The 25,133-nt window shown below is 32.2% G+C and overlaps 1 protein-coding gene across 3 annotated transcripts in view; it reads left to right on the plus strand.

Annotated features, from left to right (window-relative positions):
- Positions 1–25,133, plus strand: part of LOC126883389 (cationic amino acid transporter 2) — a 162,326-nt gene that overhangs the window by 110,590 nt on the left and 26,603 nt on the right. For all 3 annotated transcript variants that reach the window (XM_050648918.1, XM_050648917.1, XM_050648919.1), the window contains exons 6-9: positions 2,255–2,541; positions 14,314–14,551; positions 20,475–20,577; positions 21,719–21,888. In XM_050648918.1, coding sequence (XP_050504875.1) covers positions 2,255–2,541; positions 14,314–14,551; positions 20,475–20,577; positions 21,719–21,888 — 798 coding nt within the window. The remainder of the gene's footprint in view (positions 1–2,254; positions 2,542–14,313; positions 14,552–20,474; positions 20,578–21,718; positions 21,889–25,133) is intronic.

Raw genomic sequence — 25,133 nt, forward strand, 5'->3', positions numbered from 1 at the left:
TTTTAATCTTTAAAGTATGTATTTTTATCTCAAATAATTACTTTTATATTAGCTATCCACATAAATGAAGTAATAATCAAAGTAAAAGGCATATTCTGAGAATTTAAATTTCTTCTCTTCTTCTTCTTCTTTTTATATAGACATTACTCTCTCTGTTTTTCAATGTGTCTCCAGTAAGTTGTCATTCCATCTTTTTCGTGGTCTTCCCACTGATCGTCTTCCTATTGGGGAACCGTCTCTCGCCGTCCTTACTACTCTATTTGCTGCCATTCGGCTTATGTGGTCGTTCCATTCTACTCTTCTGCTTTTCGCCCAGTTATTAATGTTGTCCACCTTGCATCTCCTTCGTATATCTGCAGTTCTAGCTCTATCCCACAGCGTCTTACCATCGATTTTTCGCAATGTTTTCATCTCTGCTGTTTCTATCATTATTTTTGTCCTTTCTGTATCAGGTCGTGTTTCTGCCGCGTATGTCATAATTGGTCTGATGACTGTTTTGTAAATTCTGCCTTTCACTTCTTTTCCGATGTTTTTATTTCTCCATATTGTTTCATTCAGGCAACCTGCGGCTCTGTTTGCTTTATTCACCTGATCTTCCACTTCCACGCGGATTTAAATTTGATGTATAAAATTATATTGAATTTTGTACTTTTGATCATTAATACATCTGGCCCTAACAAACTTAAAAAACCAATTTTTGCTGAGAAGTTGCATCATGAGTAGTACAAACAAACCCCTTAATTTCGGAATTCTCAGATTTATTTTTTTTTGGACTTTCGATCACGTTTCCTTCAATTTTGAACAATGTGATGTGGTGCCATGATATTTTCCACATTTTTCGATAACATCACTTTCAAAACTAGCAAATCTCTATTCAGTTGCATCCGTTAATAGTCCAGACTACATCTCCATACCACAGGATAAAAAATATATATATATATATATATATATATATATATATATATATATATATAGCATCTCAATATTCTACTTCTAATTTATATTTTTAGTTTTCCACTGCATAATACTGATTTTATCTTGTTGAAGACGCTTCTGGTCATCTCAATGCGTTGTTTTATTTCAAGGCTACGATTCCATTGTTCATTTAGCTCATATCCGAAATCACCAGCTGAAATGTACTTAAACAGGAGTTTAAGAAACAAGCTCGATCACGTCCACCAAAATTTACCAGATCAGAAAATCAACCCACTGGTACAAGGAAGTTAAATGTAGCAGAGAGAGTGCAAGTAAGGTATTACCAAGGAAGCAAGGAACATTGGTTTGGGAAAATTTTTTAATAGTATGGATTGTTACAATACCAAGTTCGACATGATGATGTCTATTGTCTAATACGTTACATTGACCAAATGCGTAAAACCATGGTACTTAAATTGTATCTAACCTTTGTAAACGAACCAACAGTGAGTTAGTCTAAAATATAAATTTGTATTAGGTTTGTTCTAACTCGATACAAAACCGTGCTTGAACGGTTACGAGTATGCGCAGTAACGAAAAATGTGTTACTGCGCATAATTATTCGTTATTGCGCATGCGCATAACGATTCAAGAACGGTTTTGTATCGAGTTGGAACAAACCTATAGTCATAAATATTACTTAGTGTAGATGAATTAAAATAATTGTTGTGTGTGTGTGTGTTCACAAAGAGGGGATGGCATTAGATGAACTTTTTGCCACAGATATTTGAAGGTTGAAGATTGAAGATGTCATATTAAATTTTTATTATTATCTCATATTATATCATATCATATTATCCCCTTAGACAAGGAAAGAGAGGTTGCCCCTAGTGAAATTTTTTTTTTATCTTGTCATGTTTGTCCCACACCAACCAAAATTGCTAGTTAACTAAAGAAGAAGAAGAAGAAGATGAAGAAGAAGAAGCAAATTGTACAATGTACTAACTCCAAATTGTAAGTGAATAAGGGATTTTCCCCTTGTTCCGAGACGATGAGCTGGCCAAATACCCAAGTAGGTGGAGGCCAATAAACTGAAGAAGAAATTTTTATTTTAGAATCTTTAAGAAATTGTATGATAATATCATTAGTAGTTTTGGTGTTAAAGCTTAGTAGGTGTGAAAAATAATTTTTGGAACTGAAAATAAAATTAAAATAAATAAAAATAAAATAACAGCAAAGTGCAATACTGTTTATTTTGGCGAATACAGCAACTTAAAAATTTATGTCAATATTTAATATCTTTGTTTATACTTTTTTAACATATTAACTTCCATTACAGCTGATGTTGGAAACTGGAAAATTGATCCAGCAAAATTAAACGAGACAGAAAGGGCGCATGCAGGAGAGGGTGGATTCATGCCATTTGGCGTAGCTGGAATTATGGCAGGAGCGGCAAAATGTTTCTATGGTTTCGTAGGTTTTGACGCTGTCGCTACCACCGGGGAAGAAGCCAAAAATCCTCAAAAGGACATTCCTCTTGCCATCGTCATATCGTTGTTCATTATTTTTGCCGCCTACTTTTCTATTTCTACCGTTTTGACGATGGCTTTGCCTTATTATCAACAGGTTAGTATTATTATACTAGACTGTAGTAAACTATTAAGTAAATTATTAAGATTATTAAATAAATAAAACTAATAAGGTACATATATTAAAAAGCAATTACATAAAGCCAACAGAGCAGCAGGATATCTAAACAATACAATATGAAGGAACAAACACATTAGGATGGAAACTAATACAAAAATTTACAAACAGATAAGACCATAAAGACATACAAAATACGAGGAATCGAAAAAAAAATTGACAAAATCAGAACGCATGCAAGGTGGAAAAATTACATACAAAAGCTGTACTCTTCATCTTTAAAAATTCTGCAATTCTGCTTAAAAATGCAAAACAAAATTCTAGTTTTGTTTTAAAAGATTTTTCCATAATATTTGCTAAATCTAAAGTAAAACGCGCCACAAAAGAGTAACTTTGATACAGTTTGAATTTTGAAGCACTTTTGTGGCGCGTTTACCTCAAAATTAGCAAATATTATGGAAAAAATATTTCAAAATAAAATTAAAATTTTTTTTCCATCAAAATGAAAATACATTCTAGCGCCACGTAATACTCATATCAGCTCTTTTGTAGCTGGAATATCGTATTCGCCACTCATTTTTACGGCGTTTAGCGGTTTTTTATTCTTGTATCAGGAGTTTTTCAAGTTTTTTATAAATTAAATGTATGAATTTGAATGCAATGTTTCTCGATTATACGTTAAGCTTTATAAATGGTCGCCTTTGTCGCATTATCTCCCAAATGATCTAGTGTCCATCGAATGTACACTAGATTTTTTTCTGTTCGAAATAGATTGAAAAAAATATTGGGATGGCCGGTAAATATACTCGGATTGCCCGTTGCCAGATCAAATTTAGCGTCGTAACCACTACAACTACATAAACCATTTCGGAAATAATCGTTAATTGGATTATAATTCTTTAGCTTAATAACTTCTAAACGGCTTAACCGATTTTGATCACTAAACATGAGTTTGAAACGTATTGACAAGTAGTATCTGATGCATCCAAGGTCAAGTATGATCACTGAAGGTATTACAGGAATTATTGAACTTGAAAAACCGTTTTCCCTATAAGAAATATATTTGATCATACTTATGAAGCCTATAACTTAAAAATTCGAATTTTCACAGATATGAGGTATACACCGTTAGATGCGTCTAGAGTCCTACAAACGCTCAGTTATTGGCTTAATTCGTAGGTTGAAATTTTGAGTAATTGTCAAAAAACCAAAATTTTCAAAGTTTGGTTTTTCAGTTTTTCGGCTATAATGAGCCGTGTATATGCCTGATCCTAACCACTTAGGTACCATTTTAAAGCTTAACTCAACGCTATTGATTTGGTGTATCTGCGGTTTTCCTGTCTCTACTTGAACCTAAGATATATACGCCCAAAAAATATGCCATTTCGTATCTACCAAGTCCTATATAGCTGACTTATGGGTGGTCAAAAGTTACAACCTACACCGGTTCTGAATCAGCCCTGACCCCCTCTTGAAACACAGAAGAAAAAAATCAGATCAGTGTAACTTTTCCACATACATACATACATACATATCCACAAACATTTTCCTCTTTTTAAATAAAAATTGAGTCATATTTCTGATCTCGGTAACTTTTGAACGGTATAACCGATTTTCAAAATTAGACATGCGTTGGAAAGGTAATGATCAGTACTATTAGAAGCCGCAAAAGCCGGACTTGTATTATTGAAATTTTTGGGAGTTTTGGGGACGAGAACGAAAAACAGACCCTAAATGGGAAGGTCCGTAAAATGCACACCCTTGGACCAAAATGGAGAGTTGACATATGAATGGACGAGTCTTTTCCTAAACTTTAAGATGGGATTTGGCGCGATTTTCAATTCAGTCAGATTTAGAAAATCGAAAATGTCGTATATACAGGGTGATTGATTAGTGGGGTAAAGCTCAATAGATCAGCTATAGTAATATACAGGGTGCGCCAAACCTCTGGTTTTCTTTGATTACGGCTAAACTATGAGATATACAAAAAATGTTTATAACAAAACTAATGTGTATCAAAGAGGTCTATAATTTAAAATTATTTTCAATTATACAGGGTGAGTCAGAACGACGGTATCAACCAAAGTTGTATTTTTTTAAACGGAACACCCTGTATATTAAATCATTTTTGAATATATTATTTAAAAATATGAAAAATTTGTATAAATTCTTATAGGCCTGAAGTTAATAATTTTCGAAATATTTACATTTTTATTGAGAAAAATGGTAATATTTATAGGGTTGTGGATTATGTTTCCAAAGAAATAAAAATTTAGGTGATAGGTCAAAGTTTTTAAAATATAGTGTTATTTTTAAATAATTTAATATTTCTTACTTTTAGCCATAAAATATACAGTGTGATCACTATTTGCAAATACAAAATTTTCTCATTTATTTTAAATGGGACACCCTGTATATTAGTGTTGCGTTTTGTAGTAAATATTACAACCTTTCTTTTGGTATAAGATTGTATGTACCTAGCATGTTTCGTTTTGTAGATATTTTAAAAAAACTATAGATTTTACGTTTTTGCGGATTTTTTCTTTAAAAAATTTTTTGCAAAAAAAATAATTATAATCTGGTTTTAGAAACAGACACTAAAATATAAAATATGAAAATAAAAACGTAATTAAAAATTAAAATAAATAGTATGCTGGTACAATTCAATTGAATTTAATAACTTTAAATTATTTTACAAAAAATATTTTACCATATTAATGAATGCATAAATTAGTTACTAAATTAAATAAACAACCAAATTTTAAATCAACCGTAGTAATTCTTCTACCACAGCAACTTTCCTGTACCAAATTAATTGTTAGTTGTATTGTATTTACGAGTAAGATCAGTTAATAACTTTTTAATTTACCTACATCTTGAGAACGTATAAAGTATGCTTTGAAACAAATGAACGTTATGGAAATATATTAAGAAGTAAATAGTATCTATGTACCTACTCGTGTCACAAAAGCTGGTAATAATTTCTAATGGTTTCGCCCAAAACAAATGTCATATCCAAAAATTTTCCGGTTAAAAAATTAAAATTTAAATTATAAAAAATTGTTACAAAATTTCAACTACAAAAGTATTACCAGCTTTTGTGACACCAGTAAATACTATTTATATTAATAAATAATTTGGCTGATACATTTAACATTCATTTGTTTCAAAGCATACTTTATAATAATTTTTATATTCTCAAGATGTATGTAAGTAAATTTAAAAGGTAAATTAAATGGTAGGGGAGCAAAGTATGCTAAATGTGCAGTCACTCGAGCGTTATGGGGACCTATTGGGTTGTGAAGAGTAGGTCTCAAAACCAAAAAAAGTTAAGTAAAGTTTTCCATTTTAGCGGGCGCTTGCCATTTTTAAATTTAATTTTCCATTTACAACAATCGTTTTTTCCGATTATAACGCCATCTATCCATAATTCGAAAAAATGTTTCGAATAAAAGTTACTTATTTTTACGTAAGGAATCCAAATCTGCAATAAAAAATGGGGGCTCCTATTTAAGATTTTAAAGTAACCCCCCTCCCCACCTCCGTGGGGGGTGGTGTTTGGTGCCATTAGATATATTTTTTAAAAATATTGAATAAGTGTATTTTACAGTTTTTCGATCTGATGTTCATTTCGCGAAATATCGCGGGAGTCGTTTTTAAAATAATAAATTTACCCCCCCACCCCTCTCCCTGGTAAGTCGTGTTTGGTATCATTCGATAGATTTTTAAAAAATATTGAGTAAGTATTTTTTAGTTTTTCGATCTGTCATTCATTTCGCGAAATATTCGCTTTTTTCTTGTGAAACTTTGGGACTCACCCATTTCCTTACGTCCGGCTCAAATCGTCAGATTTTTTAAATATATACTCTTTTGCATGTACTTAACGTACCGTATCTTAATCTGACAATTTCGAGTTTTTTTAAGGATAGATTTTTTTTTTCGGGCCCCCCTTAACGAACTCCCCTGTGTTAAGAGCCAATATATGGTAGAGGTACATCTGCAGGGTACCAGGTTTCTCACCATATGATAATCTGACGCGCTCGAGTAACTGCAAAAATCCCCGCTTGGGCTCCCCTACCAAAAAGTTTAACTAAATACAATTTAACTAACAATTAATTTGGTACAGGAAAGTTGCTGTAGTAGGAAAATTACTACGGTTGATTTAAAATTTGGTTGTTTATTTAATTATTAACTAATTTATGCATTCATTAATATGGTAAAATATTCTTTGTAAAATAATTTAAAGTTATTAAATTCAATTGAATTGTACTAGCATACGATTTATTTTAATCTTTAATTACGTTTTTATTATCATATTTTATATTTTAGTGTATGTTTCTAAAACCAGATTATAATTATTTTTTTTTGCAAAAAAATTTTTAAATAATAAATCCGCAAAAACGTAAAATCTATAATTTTTTAAAAATATCTACAAAACGAAACATGCTAGGTACATACAACCTTATACCAAAAGAAAGGTTGTAATATTTACTACAAAATGCAAAACTAATATACAGGGTGTCTCATTTAAAAAAAATGAGAAAATTTTGTATTTGCAAATAGTGATCACACTCTATATTTTATGGCTAAACGTAAAAAATATTAAATTATTTAAAAATAACACTATATTTTAAAAATTTTGACCTATCACTTAAATTTTTATTTCCTTGGAAACATAATCCACAACCCTATAAATATTACCATTTTTTTCAATAAAAATGTAAATATTTCGAAAATTATTAACTTTAGGCCTAAAAGACCTTATACAAATTTTTCACATTTTTAAATAATATATTCAAAAATGATTTAATATACAGGGTGTTCCATTTAAAAAAATAAAACTTTAGTTCATACCGTCGTTCTGACTCACCCTGTATAATCAAAAATAATTTTAGAATATAGACCTCTTTGATACACATTATTTTTGTTATAAACATTTTTTTGTATATCTCATAGTTTAGCCGTAATCAAAGAAAACCAGAGGTTTGGCGCACCCTGTATAGCAATAAAAGTTAATAACAAAAATTGTAGGCTACTTTGAGATTCATATTACAAAATTAGTTAGAATATTACAGGGTGTTCGATAACCTAGTGGCAGACCAAACTTATGTTTTTTAAATGGAACACCCTGTATTTCATTTTATATTCGAAGTCTCCTTAACTGCCCCTTCACAAAAATATTAAGATTTGTTATGTTATACAGGGTATGTACAAAGTTATAATCAATTTTATATGAAAATCATAACAAAGTTCAACATCCTGTATAAATAAAAATAAGCACAACAGAAATGGTTTACTGGTGTCTTATTTTTTATTGATTGTCAAAATTTTCAAAAATGATTGATGCTGCTAATTTTTTTTATATCAAATACAGGGTGAGTCAAAACGCAAGTACATCATTTACTCAGTAATTTTAAATGGAACACCCTATATTTTATATCACTATTGAAAAGTACCATTACCGTTATTTAATTTTTATATAATATTCCCTATGTCTAAATTTATTAGTTTTCGAGATATTTTCATTTTTCAGAGCAAATTATTAATTAGGTGTCTAAATTTTTCCAAATTTCAAGTAAGCCATGACAATATATTGCCCCATGCCCCATGACCCATATTTTTGTGATGGGGCAGTTAATGAGATTTCGAATATAAAATAAAATGCAGGGTGTTTTATTTAAAAAAAAACAAAAGTTTGGTCTGCCACTCGGTTATCGAACACCCTGTAACATTTATACTAATTTTGTAATATAAATCCCAAAGTTCTCTATAATTTTTGTTATTAACTTTTATTGCTATCGATTACTATAGCCGATCTATTGAGCTTTACGCCACTAATCAATCACCCTGTATATAGTGTCACATGTCGCATATAATATATTGTGTCGCATATGTAATGTGCGCCACTGGGAATTTACGAGAAGTTTTACTGAGATATTTGACAAAGTCATTCCATGATAGTTGGGGAATTTAGGTAAATGGTGATGATGGTAAATTTGAATTAAATGCATAAATAATATAAAATGAAATGGGAAGCGCCTGTATTTTTTGGTAATTTAGTGATTCCCCAAATAATTTTGTAAAAAATATTAGTGTTTCAATGAGGTTTAAAGGTTATATAATATAGGTATTATTATAAAAGTAGTATAGTCACAAGGTTTTTCCTAAAAATAGCGGACGTTCAGAATTGCCTTGATCCTGACAACTTTTCCACAATAATTTTTACGATTTTGGAGCATCTACAAGGATATAGCAAGTAAAATTAATAATCCAAAACCTCACTATAGTTTGTTTCTGAACCAAGAGGAGTAAACTAAAAAGACAGATTCAGAGCCAAGAAAGTCACTACGGTAGGGGAACAAAGTATGCTAAATTTGCAGTCACTCGAGCGTTTTGGGGACCTATTGGGTTGTGATTATTAGGTCCTAAAACCAAAAAAAGTTAAGTAAAATTTTCCATTTTAGTAGGGACTTTCCATTTTTTAATTTAATTTTCAATTTCCAACAATCTTTTTCCCGATTATAGCGCCATCTATCCATAATTCGAAAAAATATATTGAATAAAAGTTGCTAATTTTTACGTAAAGAATCCAAATCTGCAATAAAAATTTGGGGGTCCTATTTAAGATTTTAAAGTAACCCTCCACCCCATCTTCGTGGGGGTCGTGTTTGGTACCATTCGATAGATTTTTCAAAAATATTTTAAAAGTGTATTTTACATTCTTTCGATCTCACGTTTATTTCGCGAAATATTCGCTTTTTTTTGTGAAACTTTTTGACCCCAATTTCCTTACGCCCCGCTCAAATCGTCAGATTTTTGAAATATACACTCTTTTGCATGCACTTAACTTACCTTATCTTAATCTGACAATTTCGAGTATTTTTAAGGAGAGATTTTTTTTCGGGCCCCTCTTAACGAACTTCTCTGTGTTAAGAACCAATATATGGTAGAGGTACATCTATAGGGTACCAGGTTTCTCCCCATATGATAATCTGACGCGCTGGAGTAACTGCAAAAATTGCCGCTTGGGCTCCCCTACTAGGGATGGCGGTTTTTGACAAAACACCGGTTTTCGGTTATACCGGTTTTTTTTTCATTACGGTTTAACCTAGCTGTTATAACCGGCCAAAAAAATCGGTTTTCCAAAAACCGGTTTTCGGTTTTTTTAATCCAATAGGTTACAATGTTACATTTAGAATGCACTTTAGTTTGCGATACTCCACTCGACTCGATACTCGATATCAATATGATCATAATTAGTACTATCGAAAGAACATCAATATCAATATAAATAAAACAAAATTTTTAATAAAACCATTTTATTCTATTAATTATTATATTTATTTATTATTTTAATTTTATTATATATTTATTGATTATTAGTAAATATAATATAGCGTAAGATTAATATATACAGGGTGTAACAAAAATACAGGTCATAAATTAAATCACATATTCTGGGATCAAAAATAGTTCGATTGAACCTAACTTACCCTAGTCCAAATGAGCATACAAAAAAAGTTATAGCCCTTTGAAGTTACAAGATAAAAATCGATTTTTTCCGATATATCTAAAACTATTAGAGATTTTTTAATGAAAATGGACACGTAATATTCTTATGGCAGGAGCATTTTAAAAATAAATTATAGTTAAATTTGTGCACCCCATAAAAATTTTATGGGGTTTTGTTCCCTTAAACCCCCCCAAACTTTTTTGTACGTTCCAATTAAATTATTGTTGTGGTACCATTAGTTAAACACAATGTTTTTTAAACTTTTTTGCCTCTTAGTACTTTTTGGAAAAGCTAGTTTTTATCGAGATATTTTGAATATTTGTCAAATCCACCACATATTTGTATACTGTTACGTACGATTGTAGAGACCTGGTAATAATTATAATAATTATAATAATTGAAATTTTTTTTATAAATTACAGTTTGAGGTATATTTTGAACCATATTAGAAAAGAAGCCACATCTCGAAGCCACATCGGAAAAATACTAAGAGGCAAAAAAGTTTTAAAAACATCCTGTTTAACTAATGGTACCGCAATAATAGTTTAATTGGAACGTACACAAACATTTGGGGGGTTTAAAGGCACAGAACCCCCATAAAATTTTTATGTAAACATAGTAAAAAAGAAGCCGCATCTCGATTAAAACTGGTTTATCGAAAAAATACTAAGAGGCAAAAAAGTTTTAAAAACATTGTGCTTAAATAAGGGTACCACAATAATAATTTAATTGGAAAGTACAAAAAAGTTTGGGGGGGGGATTTAAGGGAACAAAACCCCCATAAAATTTTTATGGGGTGCACAAATTTAACTATAATTTATTTTTAAAATCTTCCTGCCATAAAAATGCCACGTCTCCATTTTCATTAAAAAATCTCTAATAGTTCTCGATATATCGGAAAAAATCGATTTATATCGTGTAACTTCAAAGGGCGGTAACTTTTTTTGTGTGCATATTTGTACTAAGGTAAGTTACGTTCAATCGAACTATTTTTGGTCCCAGAATATGTGATTTAATTTATGACCTGTATTTTTGTTACACCCTGTACATATTGCAATAATATACAATTTAACCCGACCATTTCAACTTATAAAAAATTTCCCAGATTCTTTAAACTGGGATTTAAAAAAAATAATAACATAAATATTTTACTTAAAATTAAATTGGATAATGCATTTTATCTTTTATTTTGACTACCATCAAAAAAAATTTATCATGTATTTCTTTTAACACGTTTGCATATTTGTGTAATAGGTATATTTTAACTCATTTAATACTTCCTGTATGGGTGTATCGTTTTGAAAACGTAGGGAAATCATTGGAGATTCGAACTCGTAATCGGTGATTCGATATTCATAGTCAGAACATTATTTTTGGTAATCAGAAAAAGTCATTCACCCACTTTGAATGTAAAGAGTCAAGTGTGAAATATACATAGATGATGTTTGCGTCTACTTCAACCACATCACTTCTTATGTAAATATTATGATTACAAATATTATAATAAAACTTAATTGTCTCTGGCTGATGTTTCCACTTTCAGTTTGCTTCTGTATTTATAAAATAAAGGTTGCATTATGAATTTGTTTGGAATGATTACTTGAGAATAATAATTATGATTGGGTTCCAAAATAATACCTAACCTAATCCTAATCACCGTAGAAACCTAATAACCGGTTTTTACTTTAAAAAGAAAAAACCGGTTATAACCGGGACAAAAAAACAACCGGTAAAACTGGTTATTGCGAAGTAAAAAAACCGGTTTTAGGTTAAAACCGGTAGGTTTTTCCCATCCTTATCCCCTACCACTAGAAAAATCACCAAATACATCTTCATTTTTGGTTAATTATGTCAGCTTTCGACAGTAATCCATAAATATAATATACTAATACATCGCTAAAGAGTTCTAAAAACAACTGTTTTTATATAAAAACATACTAAAAATCTAAAAATTAAAGGAATAACGCAGAAAACACAAAAAATCGCCGATATAACTTAATTAACCTATGAAATGCCAATAGTGCCTAATTTAAAAAAATTTCATAAATGTCAATAGTGTCAAAATTTTATAACAGTGGAGTAAACTTGCCTGCGGTTGGACCAATTACAAACAAGCATTACGGCGCGGTAAATTTGAATTACTCCTCCTAGTTTAAAAACAGACCATAGACAATAATAAGTATGAGGATTTCAACGTAAGAGCAGCAGTAAAAGAAGAATTACCAATGGCTTAAACGGGATAAGTATATGGAACGAAAGAAACATATGACTGCTACAGGTCGCACTGGAACTTAAACTTTAATAATGAATATCTCCTTCTTCTTCTTCTTCGAGACAAAAAAAGCTACCTCGAAAAATAGACCTTTGAAAGTCCATACAGTGTCTCTAAAACGACTAAAAGAATTTAAATACCTTTGTTCCAAATGGATAATGGGAAACTAGATCGAGAAATTACTCACAGGATACAGGCTAGTTGTCTTAAATAAAGCAAATGAGCGAGAAAGGAACATGGTAAATCCTGTGTTAGTGTACGTCGGTGAAGTATGGCCTGTAAAGAGGGTTCTGGAAAAGAATATGGAGGTAACTGAAATGAAAATATTACGGTTGGTGTTGGTTAAGACTGGAAGGGACAAGATCAGGAAGAACGTGTTTAGTGAGAGCCGGAGTGACTACAGTCGCAAAAAAAGTTCAAGATCAAAGGCTGGAATGATTTGCAGGGCTGCTTTATCCATTAGGCAATATAGGCAGTTGCCTAGGGCGGCAAATTGTGAGAGGGCGGTAAAAATACTGTACAAAAAAATATTTGTATATAAAAATTAAAATCGAATAACAAGTATGTATGTTCATCCATCAATGAAATAGAAGTAGGCATTCATTTATAAATAGAATAAAACAAATTGCATTCATAAAAAAAATAAAACAAACATAGCATTCTGTTATCTTAACACTATTCATTAAAAAAGGACGGAAGTCATAAATTTATGGATTATTAGGCCGCCGGCATCTCGGCAAAGACGGTGGGCCATTGAACACTTCATTTTTTGCACTCAATAAAAAAGCTAAATAGTTGACATAAAATGTCAAAATTTATTTTTTTAGAACATTGAAAAACCTTCAAATTGACGATTTTTGAAAATCAAAAAGTTAATTTGCTGCTTTGTAAACTGCAAAATAACTGAAAATCGTTATTTATTACTAAAACTAACTTAGAACTGTAGTGTTTCACTCAAAGTTGGGTATTGGGGTACATAACAAACCCTCAAAATTTGAGACCGATTTGTTATTGAAAAGTTATTTGGAATTAAAAACTATGTTTCAATAATATGCAATTGCATTTCGTCCTGTCGCTCGGGGGGGAGGGGCGGGGTACAACGGCCTACTTTATCAACGACCCAATTTTTTTATGTATTTTGTCCCATAGAACACGAATATTTTGGTTAACAGTTGATCCGGATGTCGGTAAGTTTGTTATAAACAAAGAACTTGAGGAATTGCATAACAGCGATTCTTAGCAAAACAAACCTTTTTTTTCAATTTTTTTGGGTCATTCTAAGCAAAAAATGTTGTTACAAGTTTTTTCGTAGGATGCATAGTTTTCGAGATAAATGCGGTTGAACTTTCAAAATATCGAAAAATTGCAATTTTTGAACCCGAATAACTTTTGATTAAAAAATAAAATAGCAATTCTGCTTACCGCATTTGAAAGTTCATGTCAAATTATACCGGTTTTGATTATTTGCATTGCTAAAAATTAAACTATAAACACGTAGTGCTTGAGTAATGTTTTCAATACATCTCTCATTTAAAATCGAACGAGTAGGCGCGCCTACAAACAGGCAATTTCTACGTAACACGAATTAAACGCTTGCATTAGGCACAGGTCAAAACGCTCAAACATACTTATAATAGTAATATGTAACATTACGCCTGATGTAAAATAAACAATATTTTTGACACATTTCCAAACATTATTTGAAGAACCTAACATTCTAATTTAAATAAAAAATTCTGCTTGCATTTTTTTTTTCGCAAAAATGGTACATGTTTGAAGGGCGGCTACTAGAGAATTGCCTAGGGCGTCATTTGACCAAAACGCGGCCCTGATGATTTAGACACATCAGGTATTATTGCTGTTTTGTTTATATTTTGTTCCCAATGCTTTTTCCGCTGCTTTGTGAACACTGTTGTATTGACGAATTCATATTGATACATTAAGAAGCTGCTATCTTATATTTCAGGATAAAGACGCTCCATTTCCTTATCTCTTCCATTACTACGGATGGGAATCGATAAAATGGATAGTTACGATCGGTGCCGTCTTTGCCCTCTGTACCAGTCTCTTGGGAGCGATGTTTCCCTTACCTAGGGTTATTTATGCCATGGCTAATGACGGTATTGTCTATAAATCACTATCTAAAGTTAGCGAGAAGACGAAAACACCTATTTTTGCCACGTTGCTTTCGGGATTGTTATCAGGTAAATATGAATATTTTTTAATCGCATAGACTAGGTGTCAGTCAGCCAATCACAATATAGTAGCCACGTAATTATGATCACTAGCTTAGGGAGTAATGGGTAGTATACCATGTATGTGACTAAATGTCTTGTTACTTATTAAAGTCGACTTTACAAAGTCCGTTATTGAATCCGAACGTCTGCGGTCCCTCAAATATGAATATTTATAGTTGATGTATTTTGCAGTAAATTAATTAACTCAATCATGAACGAGGAAGACTGGGTTTTTAGAAAATTAAGCCAAGGTATAGCAAAGGTATGAAACGATAGAGAAATACGATATCAAAATAATCTCAAAATTGATCATATGTATTTATTACTCTTGTGATACATTTCCCTAATTAAACTAAAATAACTGATTAATAATAACTATTTTCATACAAAAAAGTTCTTGGTTTTTTGTGCCAATGGACCAACACTGAAGAGATAACAGCGCGCATCGGAAAAGCTAGATAAATCTTCAACCGTATGGGGGCCTTTTTCAAGAGCCACAACCTTTCTCTTGTCGTAAAAGTTAGAATGTTGGAACATAAGCATTTGAGATGTGGCTATAACGGAGAATACTTAAAATCTCTTGGACTGGCCGGGACACAACGGAGGAGCTCCTCAGAAGAATGAAAAAGAAGCGAGAGGTACTGACCACCGTCAAATCTCGAAGGTTAGGATACCTTGGACACATTATGCGAAATGAATCCAGATATGCCCTCCTGCAAGGAAAAATATTTGGAAAGCGAGGTCCAGGAAGAAGAAGAACATCCTGGTTAAAGAACCTTAGAACCTGGTTTAACACGTTTGTGCAGCTTTTCCGCGTTGCTGTAGATAAGATAAAGATTGCCATGATGATTGCCATGATGACATTCGTCATGGATAGGCACATAAGAAGACGAATACAAAAAAGTGAAGACCTAATGATCTTTGGATCAATGTTGTTGGTTTAGCAAATATTATTCTTCAGACTTGGTTTTTTCTTAACCAAAATTTTTGAAGTTATATTCTGAAAATGAAATGTAAAAATGTTCACACCAATGTTCCGTGGTGTTCACGGAAACACATAAATAAAATAATGTTAATAAAACGCAAACAACTGTCAATAATAATATATTTATTTATTTTTCGTAAAAAAGGCGTGCTTTGTTTATTTCTCGTGAGGGTTTGTTATTCTTTTGCCCAGCGAGGGTTTATGACCGAACTACGCCTGCTGGGTTGTGTGAACTGGCTGGAGGCTGTGTATCGACTGAACTAGACCACAAACACTAATCTGTCATTATGTGGTTCTACCATATGGCCAGACAGGCGACAATTTATTAAATCTGGCGTTTTAAAAACTGAAAACATTTCGTTTCTAAGAAGTTGACATAAAGAGGGTGGCTAATCTGGTACCGTAATCTACAGGGTGTAACAAAAATACAGGTCATAAATAAAATCACATATTCTGGGACCAAAAATAGTTCGATTGAACCTAACTTACCTTAGTACAAATGTGCACATAAAAAAAGTTACAGCCCTTTGAAGTTACAAAATGAAAATCGATTTTTTCCAATATATCGAAAAGTATTAGAGATCTTTTATTGAAAATGGACATGTAGCATTCTTATGGTAGTATTATCTTAAGAAAAAATTATAGTGAAATTTGGACACCCCATAAAAATCTTATGAGGGTTTTGTTCCTTTAAACCCCCCCAAACTTTTGTGTACGTTCCAATTTAATTATTATTGTAGTACCATTAGTTAAACACAATATTTTAAAAACTTTTTTGCCTCTTAGTACTTTTTCGAAAAGTAAGTTTTTATTCAGATATTTTGAATATTTGTCAAATCCACCACATATTTGTATATGGCTAAGTACGATTATGGAGACTTGATAATAATATGAAAATTTATTTATGATTTACATTTTTAGGTATACTTTGAACCATATTAAAAAAGGAGTAATATCTCGATAAAAAGTGCCTTCTTGGAAAAATACAAAGAATAGAAAAAGACTGTTTGACTTGTACACACTTCTATATAAATCTAAACGGGAACTGGTGTATGTTTTCAAAAGACTGATAGTGTGTAAATAAATTTATTAAATCAGCTAAGTACTTTCAGCATATTATGCCATCATCAGAGCTATCGTCTTATAGGTGTAAAAACCTCAAAAGAAGAGAAAACTTCGAACAAACACATTCTTTAGTTTAAAATAAACCCAGGGATATAACCACTGGTTAGGGTAAAAACCCTTAAATGTTTAAAAATTACATTTAATGTGTTTTTTATAAAATGGCTACCATTCTTACAAGTAACAGCTGTTTGTAAGAATGGTAGCCATTTTATAAAAAACACATTAAATGTAATTTTTAAACATTTAAGGGTTTTTACCCTAACCAGTGGTTATATCCCTGGGTTTATTTTAAACTAAAGAATGTGTTTGTTCGAAGTTTTCTCTTCTTTTGAGGTTTTTACACCTATAAGACGATAGCTCTGATGATGGCATAATATGCTGAAAGTACTTAGCTGATTTAATAAATTTATTTACACACTATCAGTCTTTTGAAAACATACACCAGTTCCCCTTTAGATTTAAAATACAAAGAGGCAAAAAAGTTTTAAAAACACTGGGTTTAACTAATGGTACCGCAGTAAAAGTTTAATTGGAACATACACAAACATTTGGGGGGTTTAAAAGAACAAGACCCCCATAAAATTTTTATGTAAACATATTAAAAAAGAAGCCGCAACTCAATAAAAACTGTCTTATCGAAAAAATACCAAGAGGCAAAAAAGTTTTAGAAATATTGAATTTAACTAATGGTACTACAATAATAATTTAATTGAAACGTACACAAAAGTTTGGGGGGGGTTTAAGGGACAAAACCCCCATAAAATCTTTATGGGGTGCACAAAGTTCACTATAATTCTTTTTAAGATGAGCCTGCCATAAGAATGCCACACGTCCATTTTCAATAAAAAATATCTAATAGATTTCGATATATTCGAAAAAATCGATTTTCATTTTGTAACTTCAAAGGGCTGTAACTTTTTTTATGTGCATATTTGTACTAAGGTAAATTAGGTTCATTCGAACTATTTTTGGTCTCAAAATATGTGATTTAATTTATGATCTGTATTTTCGTTACACCCTGTATTATGGAATTTGTGTTTCCCATGAAAAAGCTATTATTTTATACATCCTGGTTTTGTATATTAGGAGCGAAACATGTAAATTTTAAATGAGACATATTATTTACAAGGATGTCACAATTTTCCAGGCGGAAACAACGCAATCCATCACTTCGCAGAAGAAATACAAAGGCAGAAAAAAGCATACCGTCCAATTGCCATATTCCCAGATAGTCAGGCAGCGTTTAAGGTACTCAATTAAGTATGTAGAGGTCAATTCCATGCTAGTGTAAGATTGTGTGGTCATCATTCGTTGGACCGGAACCCTAATCGTGCTTTGCAAGGGCAGTAGTTAAGAACATTAAGAACGTCTACAAGAAAGAGGGTAGTTCATAAATCTCTGGATAGGTGGAGGATTTCACCAGGACAAAGACAGGAGAGATAGTTAATTACAGAACATTGTCCAAAATTTACGGCAAGGCTTATAAACAAAGACATTAAAACAATCATAGCCATAGCAGGTCTGCTATCAGAGCATTGTAAAACAGTTGAAGCTAATAGGTTTTGGCAGATGATGATCTATGCAGACGATGTCACCTAAAAGAAGAAACGGCAGAGGGAATTTTATGTCAGTGTGACAGCCTGGCAAATGGGCGCGGGCGGTTCTTTACATTAAGTGAAGAAAAGTCATCGACAAAGAGCTACATGAAAGATTGAGTCGAAGGTAGACCTTTTAAAAAGAGTAAGGCTAGAGAAAGCTACCTCATTGAATCTATTCTATCTGTGATATAAAATCTACTTCTTCTTCTTCTTTAAGTTCCATCTTCTATCGAAAGTTGGAAATCATCATGGCAATAGCTCTGAACTACTGCATTCGAAACATTTCCTTAAGTTCTTAAGCCAGGATGTTCTTCGTCTTCCCACATTTCGCTTTCCTCGGATTTTGCCTTGCATAATAAGTTGTAATAATGAGTAAGTATCTTTGCCCTCTCATCACATGTCCCAAGTACTCAAGCTTTCGTCTTTGGACAGTTAATATTATTTCCGCTTTATTTCCTATCCTCCTAGTTACTTCCACGTTTGACATTCTTTTAATCCATGATATTCGTAGGATTCTTCTGTAACACCAAAATTCAAAGGCGGCCAACTTATTCAAATGGACTTGTTTCAATGTCCACGCTTCCAAGCCATAAAGAAGAGTAGAGAACACGTAACACCGAAGCATCCTTAAGCGTAGTTCCACCCTAGTACCCGAGAATAAAGAAACTTTTTAAGTGTAATGAATGATGCACGTGTTATTTCACTTTCTACAGGAAAGTGAATTTCCTGTAGTCGGTTGTATACCATATATCACAAAAATTGATTAAAAAGCCTTTATAAAAGGTATATTTATTAAAAAGATCACTTCAGGTTACATCACAGAACGTTTTTGGAACGACAATTCCATCAACAGTGCTGCTTATAAGGTCTACATGCATGAGCCACTAACCAATATATGGGTGAAATCCTTCTTTTAAATCCTGTACAGTTATTATATATTATAATACATTGTAGATAATATCATGTGATGTTTGAACTTCTACGTGATTTTACATCAAGGCAACGCAGTACCACCAAATATGTGGGTTGCTGTCCCTGAGAGAAACCTCTATAAAAATATTTATGACATTATCGCTGGAAAATATCGCCAAAATTCTCTTTGATGATTAACATGGTGGAGAAATTTTAAAATGTAAAAATAGAACTATAAAGTTAAATATAAAAAACAATTTGTCAGTTCGCGTGTTAAAAACTAATCAGATATTATTTATGTATCCATGAACCGTTAGACCATAAATTAAATATGGTTGAAACCACTTTAAAAATAGCCTTGACTCGTATGGTTCAAGACAAAAAATTTGGGACAAGTTTGACCGCAAAACAAATTAGAAGAAACTAGTTTTTCGATTTAAAAAATTTTTAATATACGGTTAAAACTTTTTAATATACATAAAAATGTATTTTCCACTTTACCTTTGGGGAGGTAGGAGCAATGGGATCCCCATTCGTGGTTAATTTTATATTCAATTCATATTCAAATATCTATTTGTATTCAAATTAAACTATGTATGTAGGTATATAAAAATAACTTAATTAGTATAATACTATTGATGCATATAAAATAACCACAGAATAGTATAATTATGTACTTGGTTATTAAAATCAAAAAACTAGGGAAAGCAGTTATATAAGACATTTAGTATAATTCGTTGAAGTCCTCTTAACATCTGAATTTTTTAATTCTTCTTTATGAGACACATTTTGAAATTATAAAAGTATAGCATCAGATACCCATATTTTATAAAAAGAACGATCATCAAGAAAGTAGTCATTGTTATTTTAATGATATCCATCCAGCGTTTTTTGGTCAGCCTCTTTTTCGAATCCTCCCCAAAGTTTGAGGAGTATGCTCTAAATTAAGAAGTCTCCGACCTATCATGTTCCACACGTAGTCAATTAGGGTCAAATCTGGGGATCTAAGGGGCGAGGCAAAATATTGACTCCAGCCTGTTAAAGAAGTTCAAAGCAGTTCAGAAGGTTTTAGAACTTTTTCTATTTGGATATTTGGTTTTCCCAGTTCTGCAAAGCATTGGTTTCTTATAGACCTGGCAGTGAAGAAGGGGTTTCTTAGAGCCACCAAACTCAGGCGACGATGTTGATATTCTGTTGACAACAACGATATTAACTGGTATTTATATATTGCACGTATTTAATTGTATTAATATTTACCTTATTTTTGCAGGTATTATGTCAATATTGTTTGACTTAGATCAATTGATTGATATGATGTCCATTGGAACACTAATGGCATATACCATTGTAGCAGTATCTGTACTAATATTGAGGTGAGTGGCAGTACAAATAAATATATTGACAAGTACACTTCAGTTTCTTGTTTAATGTGATTTCAACTTTGATATATTTTTACAGTTCTTCATGTATTCACTCTTTTATATTTTTCATATTTACTGCCTCATTTTTTTCTTATCCAACGTTTTCTGCCAATTCTTTCATTATTTTCTGTCTTACATTTGGTTTTCTTGCTCATTTCTTGTCTTACTACTTAATTTCCCTCTTTTATCTTTTTTTTTTTATATAAAAGCGAGATCACTGTTCATAATGATGGTCTTTTTTCAGAAGTTACGATTTACCACTTGGTACCAAAATCTCTATCATCAGCTGCTATTTATTTTCTACGTTATTAAAAGGAGTAGAGGCCTGGACACTTTCCGAAGCTTTTTTAAGAAAATTTGAGTCATTAGAGATGTGGTGTTACAGACGCATTTTAAAGAATTTCGTGGGTGGATCGTGTGACTAATGTTGAGGTCCTACGTAGAATGGGCAAGGAATACGATTTTATTAACACCATCAAAGAGCGCAAACTAAAGTATCTTGGCCATGTTATGAGGAATGAACACAGATATGGCTTGTTGCAACTCATTCTTATACATCGGCAACCGGACTATTCCGAATAGCTGCAAGCAAGGTTAGGATAGCCATGCTGATCACCAGCATCCGATCATCTTTTTTAAATTATTTTCTTTTGTCTATTGTCTATTTTTTCCTCAATTGTCTTTTCTACCTGTTTTTATATTTTAGCTTAGGACTTTATCATGTTCTTCACCCTAGTGGTATCAATTCTGTTTTGTCTCTTACTACGTTTGTTTCTTCTTTCCTTCTTATATGTCTTCTCAACTCAATATGTCTCGAATCACTTTTCTGAAAAAAAATTAGTTGCTTTTCCTATATGGCTAAATTATGACTTTATTTCGGAAGCCTACAATTTAGTAGGATGTAGAATCATTTTGTATATTTTATTTATAATGTATATTTGTATATGTACTATAATCTCTTATTTTAATGCTCTTTCTGCGCGAACCACTTTAGTTTTGTTATCTGTATATTCTATTATTTATGTAATATTCTATTATTTATGTAACATATGTTTTGACATAGTTTTGAAATAAATATGTTTTATTTTTGTAGGTATGAACCCAAGACATCGGAATACCCAGGACTATCAATTAAAATTGAAAAACAGACATCCGTAGAAAATCACATGTTGAACAGTGTCAAAAATTTATTTAATCTTCATAATATTAAAGAACCCTCCAAGGAATCATCTGTTATTGTTAACTGGTGTATTGTTTTATTCAGTAAGTATAGATTAAACTGTGCATAAAATCATTGGATCAAATTCATCACCGACTAATATTCTCAGAGTGTTATAAAAACTCATTTTTTGGTAATAATAGCACAGTATGCCTCAACTGACGATGCCTTAGCGTCTGAAAAGGATAACGTATGCCAGTATCTGGTGACAATATTAGAAAATGTTTAAAACAGGAAAAAATGTTTCTGATTGGTGACTTAAATGACAGAACTGTACAGTAGTATAATACTAAGTAGTATAATAATAAAAGTAGTAGGAAGCTAAGGAGAAGAATTGTAAATAAGAATGACACATGGCGATTAACACAGTTCGGATTTCTCTGTTTCTCTTTGACTATTTCAAGGTCCTCGTATTGGCTCCGTGTGTCTCCCCTCTACTTACAGTCACGTGACACGCTGTCAGATTTTGTAAGGACGTTTTAACATTGAGTCTTATGGGATTATTTTGTTAAACTTGAATATGTTATTTTGTAGTGATAATAACCGAATACAATTGTTAGAATTCATTAGTTATTAATTTATACTGTAATTTATAGTGCAACAAAAATATTTTCTTTTTCGTTAATAAAGATTTATTGACATAAACTGCGATAGTGAGGTTATGTATACAAAATCTAACTGATAATCAATATTGGAAAGTGAAGAATTTATATCAGATAAAGTGCGTTTTTATTTTCTGTTTATATTAATACATAGTATCACTAGCGTGACACGGCATTTTTTTAAATATCTCATTTAAACATACACAAAGCGTCCTTATAAAATTTCAAAAAACCGCCACCATGAGCAGGTCGGTCGATTATGCTTTGACACTTTGTTAGCGCTCGGAGCGAATAGGTCCAATCTCAAAAAGTTCTTCTTGAGGATGTTATGTAATAGAGATACGTTGTCCGGGATATTAAGAGTATGGTTATTTTGTTTAAGATGTTGAGAGAAGGTTGATGTATTTTCTCTTTTAGTATGTGTAGAGTCAGCTCAGTATGCAACCACTTATACGTTTCCTTCAGAAACGTAGTCGGTACTTGAGACAGAACCTCTTTGGGGAGAAGGACAGGATGTCTAGATAGTAGTAGAAGTTAGGTTAATGATAAGGATTGTAGCTTTGAAATATAATTGTAATAAAGAGCTAAATAAAGATTGTCTCAATAATTCTACATGGTGGCAGCGAACTTGCAAATACTCCGAGGAATATTTGGCAAGTAGAACCTTCTTCGAAGAGCAGAAATAGAGTGAAATAATTCCAGGGATGGCAGAGAATCAAGCAGCGAGCCATGTGCTTGCCAACATGGCAACAGTATCAGCTCCTTCTGAGTTTAATTTCTCCCTTCCAGGATCATGGAATCAGTGGAAAAAGAGGTTACAAAGATATATGTCGGTTAGTGGTTTTATAAACAAACCAGAAGCTGAAAAAATTGATATGTTAGTGTATCTAATGGGGGCAGAAGCAGAGGAAATTATAACTCAATTTAATCTAACACCCGCACAGCAAGTATATAGTATTATTATCGAGAAGTTTGACGCTCATTTTATACCCCAAAAGAACGTAATATTTGAACGATTCAAGTTCAACACACGTAGTCAACAGCCAGGGGAGTCAGTGGATGCATATATCACTGCACTCCATAGCCTGGCAGAGCATTGTAGTTATGGGGCTATAAAAGATGAGTTAATAAGAGACCGCATAGTAGTAGGAGTTTTAGATGTAAAAGTAAGTGAGAGGTTACAACTCCAAAAGAACCTAACATTAGGGGAAGCTGTATTAACAGTACGTCAAGCCGAGCTGCAGAATTCTCAAAACAGGATTCTTAGGCAAGAACGAGTACAAGAAGTAGCTACGGTCAATGTACACAGAGGTAACTACTGGTCACAATCACAAGCAGAACCAAATAAATATGGACAACAGAACACACAGGGGAAATCCAACAAAAACTACAAATGTACATACTGTAGTGTACCAAGCTGCAACAGCCGAGAAAGATGTCCAGCAAAAGATAGTCGTTGTCGATTATGTGGAAAGAAAGGACATTGGCAAGCTAGATGTAGATCCGGCAGGAATGTAAGAGTAGTTGAAGGTCAAAACTGTGCTGAAAGTGATGTAGGAATAGAAAATGAAATGGAAAACTTACAGGTAAATAACTTTGATTTTCATCTAGGACACATTTACACTAATGATAAAGATCAGTGGTTTGCAAAAGTTTTAGTTGACAATAAATATGTTATGCCTTTTCTTGTTGATACAGGTGCTGATGTAAGTTGTGTCTCTAGAAATATGTTGTCTGATTTCTACAAAAATAAAATGTATGTTTGCCAGGAGTCCATAGGGGGCCCTGATAATAAAAAACTAGAAATTGAGGGTAAAATTGATGTTAATTTGACTTATAATGACAATATGTGTTCAGAATCTTTATATGTTGTAAAAAATCTAAAGGTGCCTATCCTTGGTCGGCCTGGAATTATAAAATTAAAAATGGTTAATATTAATAAAAATAGTTCACGTTATATTAATAACTTAGTATCTAAAAATATAAATGCATTTGGGGCAGAATCAGAGACCTACAGTACTAGCAAGTACTCATTAGAAACGATAGCTGAGTCATTTCAAGGAATATTTGATGATATTGGGGAATTTAAAACAGAAATGAAACTTGAGCTAAAATCTAATGTTCAGCCATTTGCTCAGTCAGTACCACGAGTAGTTCCATTACCACTCATGCCCAAGTTAAAAGTTGAGTTAGACCGTCTACTTCAGTTGGGTATAATAAAACCAATTGAAGAACATACCAGGTGGGTAAGTCCTATTGTTTGTGTACCAAAGGGTGACTCTGTTAGGTTGTGCGGAGATTACACAAAACTTAACCAAAGTGTATTAAGAGCTTATTTCCCACTTCCAAAAATAGAGCATACTTTGGCTCAACTGAAAAATTCAATAATATTTTCTAAGCTCGACACAACTAGTGGTTACTTCCAAATTAAACTGAAACCAGAAAGCCAATTGCTAACAACATTCATCACACCATTTGGTCGATACTTTTTTACACGTCTTCCCTTTGGAATTTCATGTTCTCCAGAATATTTTGCACTTAGGTTTTTTAAGATTCTTTCAGGTATGAAAGGGGTAGTCTTTTATATGGATGATATTTTAATCCATGCTAGTTCAGTCAAAGAACATGACGAAATTTTAAACCAAGTTCTAATAAAATTACACAGTGAAGGTATAACCCTTAATAAA

This window comes from Diabrotica virgifera, chromosome 4, assembly GCF_917563875.1.
Source record: "Diabrotica virgifera virgifera chromosome 4, PGI_DIABVI_V3a".
NCBI classification, from domain to species: Eukaryota; Metazoa; Arthropoda; class Insecta; order Coleoptera; family Chrysomelidae; genus Diabrotica; species Diabrotica virgifera.